This window comes from Myxine glutinosa, chromosome 5 (genome assembly GCF_964187855.1).
Source record: "Myxine glutinosa chromosome 5, kmMyxGlut1.1, whole genome shotgun sequence".
Lineage (NCBI taxonomy): Eukaryota > Metazoa > Chordata > Myxini > Myxiniformes > Myxinidae > Myxine > Myxine glutinosa.
Window position 1 is genome coordinate 156,386,917 of NC_136265.1, and position 15,710 is coordinate 156,402,626.

The following is a 15,710-nucleotide window of genomic DNA, read 5'->3' on the forward strand; positions in this document are numbered from 1 at the left end:
TATCAAGAATGTCGGTGTCACCTCCAAACACATCCGGAGCAAGAGAAGAGGCTGCATTTACTTCAAACCGTTGCACTTCGGAGTAAGATGAGGAAAAGCCAAAGGTTGATAGACTATCTATCAAGAAACGAGACCTATACAAGTGATGCATTTGCACTGCAAGACCAAGCTGCAATGGTGCAATTACAGCCCTTGGACGCACTGCTTGGATGACTGCTTGTCCAATACCAGCAACCTCCCTAGATGTATCTTTCCCGACCAAAAGATGCTGCAGCAAGAATCGCAGGCTAGTTGGGACATACCCCAATGCAGCAGTAAGGCTTAGGTCTGCAGTAGTTGGGTATGTATCCCCATGTGGTGCAACTGTTGTTTTTATGTCACTTTTTATTAGTTTTGCAGCAGTCTGAAGAATTGCACGTTTTTGTGCTTCTTCATCATCTTCTCGTGGTGCATTGTAGTGGTCACGGAGGATCTGGGACATTTTTTCTCTGAATGTCACAATGTCTTTTAAGCCTCTACCCTCTGCCATGAATATAGATTCACCATATCGTTTTTTAAGCTGTTCCTTCATGTATTGGTTCCCATATGCATTGGATTCACTATCGCCCAGGTATTGTTCCATTCTAGCCACGAGGTCTGTAATTGTTAACTGTTCCTCATCATTGTCTTCAAGAAAAGAGCACACCTTATCGAAAGCCTCATTCTGGTCACTGTCCTTAGGCCTTCCCATTTTTCGTCTCTTGTTTGACTCAGTCGGCTTGAACCGTTGTGGAATGTCTCGCATTGTGCGGAAATTAATGTTGCAGGACTTGTGGTACACACAGTCAGCTGCATGGAGATCACCCTCAAAATATTCAATGCGGCCTTGAACAGCAAGGGCCCATTCATCGCTCCTTGTTTTGCAATGAACTGATATAGTTTTAACAAATGCGTCAGTCTTCACGTAGCCAAAACTGGCTGTTTCTGCATGGCCTCGCTTTGGGCCCTCTTCCTTAACTTCAGTGCCGCAGAAAAGGCAATGTGTTTTACTGTCATATGGTCCCAGGGAAATGCGAGCACTCCTCTTGACTGATGGACCTGATTCCGCATGATCCTTCTTGGTTAAAGCAATGTCCTTTTTGTTTATGTGATTCACTCGGCATGATTTGTGAACACTGGTACCAGCTAGAATTCTGATGTCAACACCCCTTTCGGCACTTGCACGGTTGATGCCTTCTGCTCCTTTCTCACGAACTGATACTGTTTCCTCACAGTCCAATCCCCTTTGGCATAAAGGGCAGGTCTCTTTACCATATAAAGAGTTCATTTTCTATCTCTGAAAATACAAAAATGAGATCTTTTAGAAGCATGCAGTCAATTTACATTGGCCATATACATTGAATGCCATCAGAGCATTCTCCGCCCCTGAAACTGAGATATTTATGTAAGATATATATTAGGAGGAAACATACTATGGAATAATCTGCATAGTGGTCATCCCATTGCTTTCTGCATCTGAAATGAATTATATACAAGGGCTCTGTTGCTTAGTCACAAGGTGCACCAGGAAAAGATATGTATAGTCCAGAAGAAAAACATACTGATAGAACCCCCCCCCCCCCCCCTTCCCCCAATCAACTGGTCCCATTCCTATTAAATAAATATGCATCCCCACAACTCTAGAACCTGGAAAATAAATACCATCATACACTACAGTTGTAGGAGTACAAAATACATGTAGAATATATGGGGCAATTGTATGCATAGGCCTACCTGTCTTTTTGCTACTGCCTTGGCCTTGGTTGTATTGTACTGTATCTCCTTGGTTGTATTGTATTGTATCTCCAATGTTTACCATACAACGTTGTCCAATTGAGTCCTAATTAGGTGTAATTAACTCATTCATGTGGAGTTGTTACTCAGTCAAGCTGCACAACTACCAGTGAGGAATTAGGTCATTAGCCTACATGCTGGGAGGTCATATTGTTAAAGACATGTGTCAGGTAGCAGATGTAAGCATTGTTAAAGACACGAAACAAGTGTTATAAAATGTTGCCTTTGCAGCTGGTCTCAGTGGAACAAATTAATTTATATAAACAAAAAGAAACCAAAATAAAAAACCAAAGACGTTTTCGACGTAGTGAATCGTGCATGGTTTTGTGACATTTTTATCATGTCAAAAATTTTTACTTTCCCATGGTCCATTTCTGTCCAACTTTTGATATGTTCCTAAGTAAGTCTTAAAATATAAGGAAATGCAATAAAACTAAAATTTGCAATTTTTTTGGGGTACGGCTGTTCTGGTTGTATATTGACCCGTCTACCTAGAATGCGGCCTTCTTTCACCACCAGATTACAGATCTCTGTCATTCTCTTCACACCCCAACTTCCTGCTGCCTTCAACATATCTCCCACAACTCCCGTCGGCCCTCCCGCTTTTCCACTCTTCATTGCTTTTATCACTTCCTCAACTTCCTTCTCAGTTATCTTCTCTGCTGGTCCTAAAACTGGGTTACTCTCTATGTTGCCATCCCATTCATTCTCTGTATTCAACAGCATTTCCATATATCTTTTCCATCTTCCTTTAATTCCATCTGGGTCGACAACGATTTGTCCCACTTCATCCTTCAAGCAACTCACCCCCATCACATCACACCTCTCTTTCGCTATCTGCTTTGCAATCCTGAATACTTCTTTCTGACCCTCTTCCGAATCCAAGCGTTCTCCGAACATTTTCCTACATGCCTCCTGCGCCTTTGCTACCTCTTTCTTTGCAGCCTTCCTGGCTGCCTTATAACTTTCATGCTCTGCTGTTTCTGCTCCCGTACCCTTTGCCTTCTGCCACTCCTTGAACTTCTTCCTCTTCTCGTCAATCCTCTTTCCAACTTCATCATCCCACCACCATGTTTCCGAGTGCCTCGGTGGTCCTTTTGTCCATCCACATACCTCACCAACGGCTCCCAACAGACTAGCTTTCATTGACATACAACCACTTTCAAGCTCAACCACATCATCCTCTACCCTACTCAGCCTCTCTTTTAATGCCTCCCTTACTGTCACCTCTTTCAACCTCCACACCTTCATTCTCGGTTGGTACTTCACCGCCGAGCTCTCCTCGCACCTTTCACCCTTATGTCGCAGACAACCAAGTGGTGCTGTGAAACAGCCTCCTCCCCCGGGATCACCTTTGTGTCTAGGAGGTGCCCCCTATGTCGCCTACGCACCATCAGGTAGTCAACGGGTGTCGTCGACCCACCTGTCGTGTATGTAACAAGCTTACTATCCTCTTTCTGGAACTGAGTATTTCAAATCAACAAATCAGCTCCATCAGCAAACTCCAAAATCCTTTCACCTTCTCCATTTCTCACACCATATCCGTAACCCCCATGAACTCCCTCAAAACCATCCATACTCCTTCCCACATGTCCATTTAGGTCTCCTCCCACCACAACAACTTCCTCATCTTTCACGTTTTCCATCAGCTTCTCTATTGCACACCAGAACTTGTCCTTCTCTTCATCGCTTCGACCAACCTGCGAAGCATATCCCGAGGTGACATTCACCAAGAGCTTTCCAATCATCATTTTCACCATCATCAACCTATCACTCACTCTAGTCACACTCACCACACTGTCTACAAACTCCTCAGAAAACAGGACACCAACACCATTCACGTCCTCCAGGCACCCTTGCCACATGAACTAATATTTCTGTCCCTGCCTACCCTTCACCATTCTCAAACCACGTCCCTTCCATCTCGTCTCTTGCACACAACATATGTCCACTCTTCTTCTGACCAATACGTCCACCACTTCTCCTGATCTCCGTGTCATTGTCCCTACATTCCATGTCCCAAACCTCAGAAACCGATCTCCACTTCAGGCTGTACCCTGCCCATATGTAGTTGTAATTGTCATGGTTCTCTTTTTGAGGCAATGTTTTTATGGCCGGATGCCCTTCCTGACGCCAACCCTCTTAGTCGTCTCTTACGACACGCAGGGATACGGTGTACCTATTCTAATCCGGGGTACACACTGGGAAACGTTTAACACACGGAAATTCTGGGGGGGGGGGGGGGGGGGGGTGGGAGGTGAATGAATGAATCCCTTCGTGAATTCATGCTGTGGCATGAATCCCTTCGGCTTAATTAGTTTGGTGTGTTGCAGTGGGTAGTTTTGTGCAGCATCATGCTTGAATTGTTGAACTCGAGCCTTCAGACCCAGGTACTTTGTGGAAACGTTGGTAAATCCGCAATGATTTCTCCCGTATCATTGGTCCAGTCAAAGGGGTAAAACCGTAATGGTTTCTCCCGTATCATTGGTCCACTCAAGGGGGTAAAACGGTAATGGTTTCTCCCGTATCATTGGTCCAGTCAAAGGGGTAAAACCGCAATGGTTTCTCCCGTATCATTGGTCCACTCAAAAGGACTTTTTTCTGCTCGCTCCTTGATCCAAACAAGAAGCGCTATTTCCATCCTTTCAATGTGAGGATGACAGGACTGGAGTTAGACTTTTGCACTTTCCTGGCGGAAACACTTGCACAGATATTTGACTTACATTTACCACACAGTCGATTAATTGATCCTGTAATGAAGGCCCACATATGATGCACTTTCACTTTTTGCCAACGTATCTAACAATTTGATTCTTTCACACAATGTCGTAACCTTTCTCTGCCTTTTCGCACAATTGATTTTGTCCATCGTTTTACGTTTGGGCACCACTGTTGTGTGGCCACTAGATGTTGTAGATCTAGTATTACAGGATTTCCGTTTGTCATTTCCTGTTTGATGACGATTCGTTATTAAGAGTGCTTTAATAGCGCGTCAAATGTGTTTCCCAATTGCGCTCTTCATCTTTTAAACTAAGCTTCTGATTACTACAACTAACGGTGCGCAAGAAACAACAAAAGGCTCGTAATGGGAGGTAATCGGACACATGGATGCAAACGATGACTTATCTCAGCTCAAATACCTGCGATTGGTCGAAATGAAATACCGCAATAACAGAATCGGGACACAATAGATTATCCGCGATTGGTCGAAACCCGCAATATTGGAGCCCGCGATATTTGAGGGTTAACTGTCATACACTTTTTCCCAACCTCGCAATGGATGCCACTCAGCTTTGTGAGTGAAATGTCAGCAATCATGTCCCATCGTCATTTTGCATTTTGTGTTGTGAAATGTTACAGTATTTGTTTTGACATGTATTACCTGAACCATTGTCCAGTGTATTTTTTTTTAGTTTTGTTCAACATATATATATATATTCATTTCGTATGTAGTGAGTGATAGGGGAGTCGGCAATTCATGCTTATGGCTGAATTAAACCCCTATGTATTCTGCCCCTTTATCCCATCCACAGGCTACCAACTCAATGACAAACTCACACAGATGATCATTTCCCGATACAGAGATGACGACATGACCATAGACTTTGATAACTTCATTTGTTGCCTCGTCCGACTCGAAGCCATGAGCAGTAAGGACACCTGCTACCTGTATTATATTTCTTGAGTCTTGCTTTTACTGTAACATCATCAGGCCTTCAAGGCCTCTATTTATAATTCCCACAGTTGTGGTGTTTTTGTTCCCCACCCATTTCTGAGGCTCAATTCAACAATCCACGATTTTCATTTCGATCTCCTTCTAACCTCTGTTTCCTCTCCTTCACCTGCTCCCTTCTCACGACTGTCCCCTCCATTCTCTCTCTACTTCCTATTGTTTTCCATAATCAATTTACCTGAATTAACACACACACACTGCTCCTCCCCGTCTCCCCCTGGCCATACTACTTTTGGTTAAAAACTATACTCAATGTTTTTTTTAAAGTTACATTTTGGCTGCTTGTTCAGTTAAAAGAACACTGGTGGTTAAAATTTTAAAAAAACATGTATATACTAGCAGAAGTACCCGGCATTGCCGGGCGGGGGAGGGGAGGGGTGGGGGAGGGGGAAGGGGAGGGGAGGGGAACGGGGGGAGAGCGAGCCCCTTGGCAAAGCGAGCGATTTTTTTTTTCATAGCGTCATAGCATCATAGCATCATAACGTCATAGCGTCATAGCGTCATAGCGTTTCATAGCGTCATAGCGATTTTTTTGTTCATAGCGTCATAGCGATTTTTTTTTTCATAGCGTCATAGCGATTTTTTTTTTCATAGCGTCATAGCGTTCATAGCGTCATATTGTTCATAACGTCATAGCGTTTCATAGCGTCAAAGTGGTTTTTTTTTTCATAGCGTCATATCGTTTATAGCGTCATCACGTGATCGCTCTGAGCGAATCAGCGCCCACCTGCTCTGATTCCGTTGATTCCGTGCGCTGAAATGCGCTGAGGTAAATATGAATAAAAAATATGGATCGTCAAATATTTTGAGTTCGGCCATGTCCTTCCCAGGCTCAATGGCCATGTCTATGCCAAATATCAAGCACGTAAGCCTCTCCGTTTAGGAGTCTATCGGTAACATTACTTACACACACACACAGACACACACACACACACACACACACACACACACACACAGACACAGACACAGACACAGACACACACACACACACACACACACACACAAACAAACTGTGTTTTATATATACTAGGGCATGCCCGTACTATATATATATCTAAAATTATACCCCCCCCCTCTATTTACATGAAATGGTTTGGTCCAAAGCGAACGGCTTGCGAGTACGGTGACAATCCCCCCCCTCTATTTACATGAAATGGTTTGGTCCAAAGCGAACGGCTTGCGAGTACGGTGACAATCCCCCCCCCTCTATTTACATGAAATGGTTTGGTCCAAAGCGAACGGCTTGCGGAGTTTGGTAAAGAAATCGCCATCGCGTGCACAAACGCGCAGGAAAGCGAAAGAATCGCAAATTAGTTTTAATTAGTTTTAAAACATAGTTTAACGCCAACATAGTTTGCCAACGTGAAATAAATGAATACGCTCTCAAATGTGCCGTCCGAGGCAGAGTCTGTTCGGCACGTTCGGCACACGTGATAGCTCGCTGCTCTCTGATTGGTTGAATCGTTTTTTGGACATAGCTCGGTAACTACTTGTCCGATTAATATGAAACCTTGAAAAGGCACATCCTCGGGTCCCCAGCAATATACCTGGCAAGTTTAAAGTATATCGGACCCGTGGTTGTCGAGAAACAGCGGTCACAGACAAACAAACACACAGAGATTACTGGAATTATAGATAGATATAGATAGTACATTGTAAACATTATAAGATGGCAGGAGCACTTGTTTATTTTTTAATAGCAGGGGTACACACGTTGCCCGGTGCTGTTCTAATCCTGTTGGCATTTTGAAAAAAAAAAATATATATATTGGGGGGGGGGGGGGGGCTTAAAAGACTTACCTGCACCCACAAAGAAATGGGGTCGGAGATCACTTAATCGTACCTTTCACATAGGTCCAAAGGCTCCGGCACTATAAGTAAGAGTGGTTATTTTTAAAACAATCCAAACAAATCCAACTTTTCATTTAAAAATTCTTATTTTTTGCTTAAATCACTCCCCAGCACTCTGATGAAACTCCGAAAGTTTGACGATCAGTTTGGCTATCACTGAAAAATATGGCGACACACACACACACACACACACACACACACACACACACCTCATAGTGTCCATTTGAACGATAATTATAACAAGTGAATCCTCTTGGATTGCGCTGAGGTTCGGGCATGGAATTTCTAGGAGGAAGTATAATTTGTATGCAATGAAAGTACATGTAATATGGGATCGAGTAAGATCGAGTAAGCTTCACCAGTGCGCATGCGCGAATTTACGTCACGTCGGCAGCGAGAAGGCGTTCCCCAACACGAACCAATCAGGAACTGCCACGCCCACTTATATGATCTCAGAATTCCTGTGACAGGAATTAGCGTTACACTGGCTGGAAGTCATTCGCTAGAGGCGCTTCCTCAGTGCCAATCACCAGTGCGCGTGCGCGAATTTACGTCACGTCGGCAGCGAGAAGGCGTTCCCCAACACGAACCAATCAGGAACTGCCACGCCCACTTATATGATCTCAGAATTCCTGTGACAGGAATTAGCGTTACACTGGCTGGAAGTCAATCGCTAGAGGCGCTTCCTCAGCGCCAATAAACGAAAACGATACTTGGAGTGATCAGTGCAAAAGTTGCAAAGATTGGAGGAGTACAATACTGTATGGTCGGTAAACCTCGATTCCTCACATATATGTACTGTACATATATACATGCATCGAAATATGTGTCAGGAGTTTGGGATTCAAACCCTGTGAGACACTCGGTGTCCCGGGTGCGAGTGCGACACCTGCTGAGTGCAAATTGCGCTCAGCTTTTGGACTCTAAATTTTAAACGCTCGTCTTTCTCTCATCGAGGGGCAGGGGATCGTATCACCGATGTCCAAATTTTATAGTGATTGGTGATTTGGTGTCGAGAGAGCGCAAGGGCAGAGGGGGGAATTTAAATTCTTTTCTTTTTTCTGAGGAGATTAAGCGCGTGCGGGGAAAACGGCTCGTCACGTAATGGCGGACGTGAATGAAATGGAGCGGCTGGACGGGAACAAGGATGAAGGAAGCGGGTCGTGGGTAAATGAGTCTGAGCATACGATTGGAAGCTTCCCCGTCCCGAGCGTTAGTCCACCCTCCTCCCTAATGAGGGAGCCTGGGACGCGGGCAACAGGTGTGATGTCCGACCAGGTCTTCTTACAAATCTTAATGGAAATAAAAGGGGGAATGGATGAAAAAAAGGAATAAGATTGATATGAAAGAAATAATTAATGCCCAAGCAAAGCAAATTGAACGAAATATGGCTAAATTGGATGCCGGTAGTGAAAAAATGAAAGCCGAAATGAGAGAAATGAAAGCCCGAAAGAGAACAAAAGAATAAACTACGGCACAGGAAAGGAAATATTTCTGTGAAAATGGCCTGGGTGAATATCGCACATGTGTGGATGCCAGAATGCACCAGCAGAGGGAGGAATTGGAATTTGTGAAGCACCATGGCGGTGGTTTAGCGGAACAGGTGAAGGAGTCGGGTGCCCGTTTGGCAGAGCAAGAGCGGGCATTAATTGGTAAAGGCCTGTGGGGGCCACAATTTATTGGCGGAAGTATGGAGGAAATGGCACAGGAGTGGCCGAGCACTTTGGGCAATACCGTCAAGGGAGAGGTTGCTCGGGTTCAACAGAGTCTGCGAAATGAGGCGAGTCGGTCCGTTGAGCATCTCCAAGACGACATTAAAGTGACCCAGGGGACCCTCACCATGAGCCACATTTGGGCGCAGGAGGTTCCAAAATCGAGCACCTAGATTGGGGGTGGGGGAGTGTTGGCCCCGAGCTGGATTCGGACAGGGGGGAGTCAGGGGATAGAGCCTCGGGAAAGGCAATCCCCATATTGAATTTGGAACAGCTGCAGGAAGGGGCAAAAAAACTGAAAAAGGAGTCGTAATCTGCAGCTGCGGTTGGGCACACGAGGCCAAAATTTGTAAAATTTAATTGAAATTGAAATTTAAGTGGGAATTTAATTTGGTGCAGCCTTGGATGGAGTTGGTCCCCTGGCTGTGGAATTCGGACCAAGGGAGGTCAATGCGGTCTGCCTCGTTGTAAATTTGCCCCCCTTCTAAATTGGGTTATGTCGGCACCTGGGGGGCTGCGCTGGCGGAATTTGGACGTGGGGTCCGAGCATGGGTGTTGTGGTACGGACCCGGGCCCCACGGGGAGTCTGGTGGAGTGTGGCGTCCCTGGTCCATCGGGGAGCCGCCCGAGCAAGTGTCTCGGGCCGGTAGGGTCGCCGGATCCTGGAGGGGGTTGAGACCTTCGGGAGTCCGAGGTGGTTTCTCCTGAGCATGTGGCATGGTGCATCATGAGGACCATTAGGGAGAGGTGTTGCGGGTCTCGCTTGGGTGTCGGCACCACGGACGGCCATCAAGGGCCTGATGTGGTGACCGCCCGGGCATGCGGCCTTGCAGCCTCTCCCTGAGACTCTGGGACAGCCAGCATGTGATGACCTGCCATGCAGTGCTGGTCTATGGACGCGGGTGGAATCACATGGACAGGGATGGATATAGCCCACCGGACAACCATTGGAGCATCTGTGGATCGTGATGGTGTGAGCATGATCTTCCACAGATATTCCGCTGTGATTTGTGGACTCTCGGTTTGGGAAGAGAGCTCTGGGTTTGATTGGCAGATTAATTGGGAAACTAGAATGAGCCGAGCATACGGGGCCATGCTCGGTTGGCAAGTGTGTGGAGAAGCGCCCTTCTTTGGTGAAAATAGTGAATGGAGAAAAAAAAATTGGCACGAGTAATTTGAGGGTTAGATGTAAAAGTAAGGGGGAATTTTGTGAGGCCGTGGTGGACCCTGGGGACAGTGACACCGTTATTAATCCAATTGTGTTCGACCAAAGTTGGAGGCTGGGACAAAATTGATACAGTAGCAGGACAAATCCTTCAACTGGCTACGGGGGCGCCGGCTCCATAATTAGGACGTGGGGTTGTCGGGATGGAGTTTTGGGCAGTCACATTTTGGGCAGGACATATGCATATATACAGTGCATTCAGGAAGTATTCAGACCCCTTCCCTTTTTTCACATTTTGTTTTGTTGCAGCCTTTTGCTGAAATCGTTTAAATTCATTTTTTCCCTCATCAATCTACACTCAATACCCCATAATGACAAAGAGAAAACAGGATTTTAGAAAGTTTTGCAAATTTATTAAAAACAAAAAACTATTAAAAACAAATTCTGGCCACGTTGTAAAAAACGTTATGCCACTAACTCTTTTCAATTTATACTCTTCTCAGTTTCGTGAAGTTAATGTATTTCAAATCCCTTTCCTCCTTTTTGACTGCCCAGGGATGCCAGGTGTTATATACCATGATGAAACCCTGAGTTATTGTGCCATTGTCAAATGTTCTGAGACTGGTAACGGCCCTGTTGCCCCTAGTATAGTTTTCTCAGGCTTTGAAGATGCTGCAAAGCGGTTTCCTCAATGGACTTAAACCTCCATGACGCCACTCAGTGTTTACGTTTGTAACATCTGTCAGACAGACTTAAATTCTTTATTAAAAAAGACGAACATTCATTTAACTTTTTGAAATTATATGAGGATATACTGTATGTCACCTGTCATTACAACATGATAACTTTTGATGATGGTGTTAATAATTTCCCACGAATTTAGAAATTGAGAGGGTTGATTTTTCCCAACAATAACAACCACATCTGTGAACTGAGGAAGTGAAGCAGCCAAATCACACATCACTTCATGTTAATTAATCAACCATCTTCGCAGATCACCAACCTGGTTGTTGACAGTCACCGTTGTTTTGTAAATTTACGATATCAGGACTCTCCGACCAAGGCCTAAATAAAAATGGTGCTCTCTTGTGCTCAGGGCTTGCGAGTGAGACATATCACCATGGTATCTGCAATAAAAAAAACCATAGGGGCAATACCTCTGGCGCTCACCTGAAAGAATAAACGGTATACTACACTGACTAAAGGTATTTTAAACCAATTTAAATGGTTGCTGGAAGACCCTGCAGCATGTAGAATCATACCAACATAATCATAAGACTTTAAACAAACAAAAAATACCTATTTTGGGGGGAAACCCCTACCTACCTCCCCTCCCATCCTGTATGCCTCCTCAGACCCCAATTTTTCTAATGCCTAATTGAACATAAATACATTGGTACATCACGGTTGATGAAGGTTCTGGCGAAATGTCATTGAAATTGTGTATGGAGTTTCAGAGAAAAGAGCAAGTACCTATTTTGGGGGGTAACCCCCAGTAGACCCCTCAGGGCCCGATTTTTTTAAATGTCGTGAACAAACTGTGGTACATCACAGGTGATGAAGGATGTGGTCAAGTTTCAAATTTTGAGATGGGGTGAGAGATCCCAATCCCCACGTCCTAATTATGGATGAGAGAAGAAAGCAAATTCCTATTTTGGGGGGTCAAACCTGGACCCACTTTGACCCCCATACACCCCCTTAAACTTCGATTTTCTTCGTGCCATGAACAAACTTCGGTACATCATGGGTGGTGAAGGTTGTGGTCAAGTTTCATTGAAATTGTGTGTGTAGTTTCAGAGAAAAAAGCAAATTCCTATTTTGGGGGGTCAAACCTGAACCCACTTTGACCCCCGGTAGACCCCCTTGGACCCCGATTTTTTTGTTTTTTTAAATGCCGTGAACAAACTTTAGTCGCAACACAACAAATATCATTTGTGCCAAATTTGGTCGCATCCCTTCAGCGGTTTCGGAGAAGTTTCAAGTGTTTACGGACTGACTGACGGACGGACAACGCTCCATCGCATAAGCTCCCCTGAACTTCGTTCCAGGTGAGCTAAAAAAAAGTACAAATTATATATTTTATTCCATCTTTTCAGATTCCAGTTAGTTGTAACGCCACTTGATGTTCACTGGCCAGAATAGACGGTTTTACTTAATTTTTCTGCAATGGCTCAACTAACTGGCACGTTTGTTTTATTTTTTTATTTTGTATAAATAATATTCAACATTTCATTGTTCGTTAAAATTTTGTCAAAACAGGATTATCAACCAAAGTGGTGTTAATTATAACGAGTGTTCCTTATATTGTATGTAATGGTATATTGAGCAATATAATATTGATGGTCGTTTCTTTCCCTTTTCAGGCATGTTTAAAGTCATGGACCAGGGTGGGGAAGGAAGAATACGACTAAACCTTCTTCAGGTAAGATGATTAGTCGTGATTTAAATTTCACCTTGACAGGTAGAGTTGGCGAGGCAAGTGAAGAAGCAGCCAGGAGTTTGTGCCTCATGGGGAGGTTTTTTTGAGGATCATGGAAGATCATTTTTACAAACATTTACATACAGAATGGAAAGCATAACAACAAGAACATAGTGGAAAGGGGAAAAAAACACACCAACAGGTAGAGGGACGCAATGGAAGGGACACTGGAAGAATGTGTGAGGGGAAGAATGAAATCTCCATAAGTTTGATAAGAGTTGACTTCAACCTAAACATGTCTGAGTGGTTTATTCTCTCATCGCTTGTTATTTAACATGACCACATAGTTATTATTGTTTCTACTATGTCATATCCAGTCCAACTTGGGCTTGGGTATCTCCATTAAAAAAAATACCAAGGAGTATTTAAGGAAGTCCAGTTGTCATTAATTGTGGTACAGGAAGAAGATGAAGTGCTGGAAAATTTATTTCCATTGTAAGCTGTAACTGGGCCCTGTGCTTTCTCTGGTCTTCATCAATGATCTCTCCGACTCTCTTGAAAATCCTCTCTAAATCTTTGCTGATGACTCCACTCTCTGCCGCTCCATACCTCATCCCTCAGATCGGCAGTCTGCAGCCTCCTCGCTCTCTGCAGACCTGGACAAAATCACAGGCTGGTCAAACAAGTGGAACATGTCTTTCCATCCTGACAAATCTCACACTCTCACGATGTCTCTGCGAAAAGTCCGACTGGACAACCCTTCCATCTACTTTCTGAACAATCTTCTCCAAGAAGTTCTGTCACTCAAGCTTTTGGGCCTCACTATCTGCCATGATCTTTCCTGGGAAAACCACATTAACAAGCTGGCCTCAAAAGCCAGTCGCCGACTGGGCAGCCTCCGTCATGGGAAGTCCTTCCTTGGCACACCTGAGCTCCTCACCACATACAAGGCTTTCATCTGCAGCTCAATGGAATACTGTTCCCCCCTCTGGGCCGGTGCTTCAGCCTCACACTGAGCTCGGCTTCACGCTGTTGAAACAAAAGCTTTCAGAATCATTGGAATCTCCCGCGATGAAGCTATCTCTGAGGGCCTTCCACTCACTCACCGCAGGCAGGTAGGTGGTCTTTCTGTCTTCTACCGACTCCTCTCCGGCCGAGCTCCCCCAGCTCTGCCTGTGCTCTGTCCCCCAAATATTCTTGCAGAACGCACAAGATCTGCCAGCAACCCTCTTATGGTGAAACTGCAAAAATCAAGTCTCTCTGCTCACCTTCACTCTTTCATTCCTCTTTTCTCCCGCCTCTGGAACAAACTCCCTCACTCTCTTCAATCCCACTCCTCCCTCCAGGTCTTGAAAACAGCTGTTCACCACCATCTTTTATCTCCCCCCATCCAAAACCTTGATCTTTTCTACCCCCGTTAATTCACCACAGATCCACTTTTTTGAAATACCGACTTCTTACCTGGAAGTCCACGCAGTGTCCATGTGTTTTTTACCTCTCCCACCCCCCCCCCCCCCCCTCACATGTGTTACCCTTCCCATTCCCCCTCCTCCCAAGCCCTCTCCCTCCCACAGATCTCCCGATATCCCTGCTCTCAACTGTTGTACTTGTGTGCTTCCCTCTCTCTCTCCATCTTGTCTCCCACTCTCTCGATCATATGTTTTATGTGTCAGTTTGTTTTTATGTGATTAATGTTAACTCTTACACGAAAAAAAGAAAAAGAAAAACAAAAGTTGGAGGTGGCCATCCTAACTTCGTAGAATGTTCCCATGCACACCCAGAGTACAACCATCACCTTTTGACTTATTTTGTCCAGCGCTTTACGGGTGCATAAAATACAGAGCATGTATGTAAGTTGGCGAAGTCGTTTTCGATAATGTATGGTTTTCATACAGATACTATTATAATGTAAACTGCTGGGACCTGCAATACACTCTCTCATCGGGAGCGGCGCGACATGATGCACACTTTTTTTTTTCTTTTTTTTTTTGATACAGAATCGAGGCTTATGTCAGAGCTAACACATTGAACATGAAAACATGCACAGACACATAAAACATGCAATGAAGGGAGTGGGAGACAAGAGGGGGAGAGAGGGAAGCACACAAGCACAACAAAGATAATTTGATACAATAATTTGACAATTTTGATAATTTGCATTGTATCCCCCCTTTTGAAAACTCCCAAATATTAATTTTCTTCATTGCTAAAACATTCACAGTCACACTCCAAGCACAACCCCAACCACCTAATTTCAAGTCATTCCATCCAGTGGTTTCGGAGTGCATATATAAGCCAAACACACAAATGCACAAGCTGAATTATATTATTATACAGTCGTGGCCAAAAATATTGGCACCCTTGCACTTTTTTCAAATAATGCACCATTTATTCCAGGAAATTGTTAAAATAAAAAAATCTTTCGGTATCCACATATGTATTTCTTTAGTTTGCTTTGGAACAAAACAAAAAAAGCTGAAAAATATACTAAATCTTAGCTTATTCCACACAGAAATCCTAAAATAGCCTGGACAATATTATTGGCACCTTCAAAAGTTGTTAGAAATAATTAGATATCAAGCAGGTGATTCTCCTTTACTTTGGAATTGCTCTCATCTGTGATGAGTTGCAGGTGCCTGCAATGTAAAAAAAAAATCATCCATTCAACCAATTTAAATGGAGAAAAGGAGTCATTCTGCTGTTTTGTGTCACTGTGTGTACCGCAATGAGCATGGAGAAAAGAAAGAAAACCAGAGAATTGTCTGAAGAGATCAGACACAAGATTGTAGCCAAGCCTGGACAGTCTCAAGGGTAGTAGTCCATCTCCAGACACATTGATGTTCCTGTGTGCACCGTACGCAATGTTATCAGGAAATTTAAGGACCATGGCACTGTAGCCAACCTCCCTGGATGTGGCCGCAAGAGAAAACTTGATCGAAGATTGCCGCGAAGGCTTGTTTGAATGGTGGAGAAAGCACCACGAACGACTGCCAAACAGATTCAAGCTGACGTTCAGAC

At 44.3% G+C, this 15,710-nt stretch overlaps 1 protein-coding gene across 1 annotated transcript in view; it reads left to right on the forward strand.

The window, feature by feature from the left end:
- The window catches only part of LOC137413975 (calpain-1 catalytic subunit-like), a 185,480-nt gene that overhangs the window by 167,477 nt on the left and 2,293 nt on the right, over window positions 1-15,710 (forward strand). Inside the window, exons 19-20 of the mRNA XM_078778893.1 lie at window positions 5,346-5,462; window positions 12,637-12,695. Of these exons, the coding sequence (XP_078635019.1) occupies window positions 5,346-5,462; window positions 12,637-12,695 (176 nt within the window). The remainder of the gene's footprint in view (window positions 1-5,345; window positions 5,463-12,636; window positions 12,696-15,710) is intronic.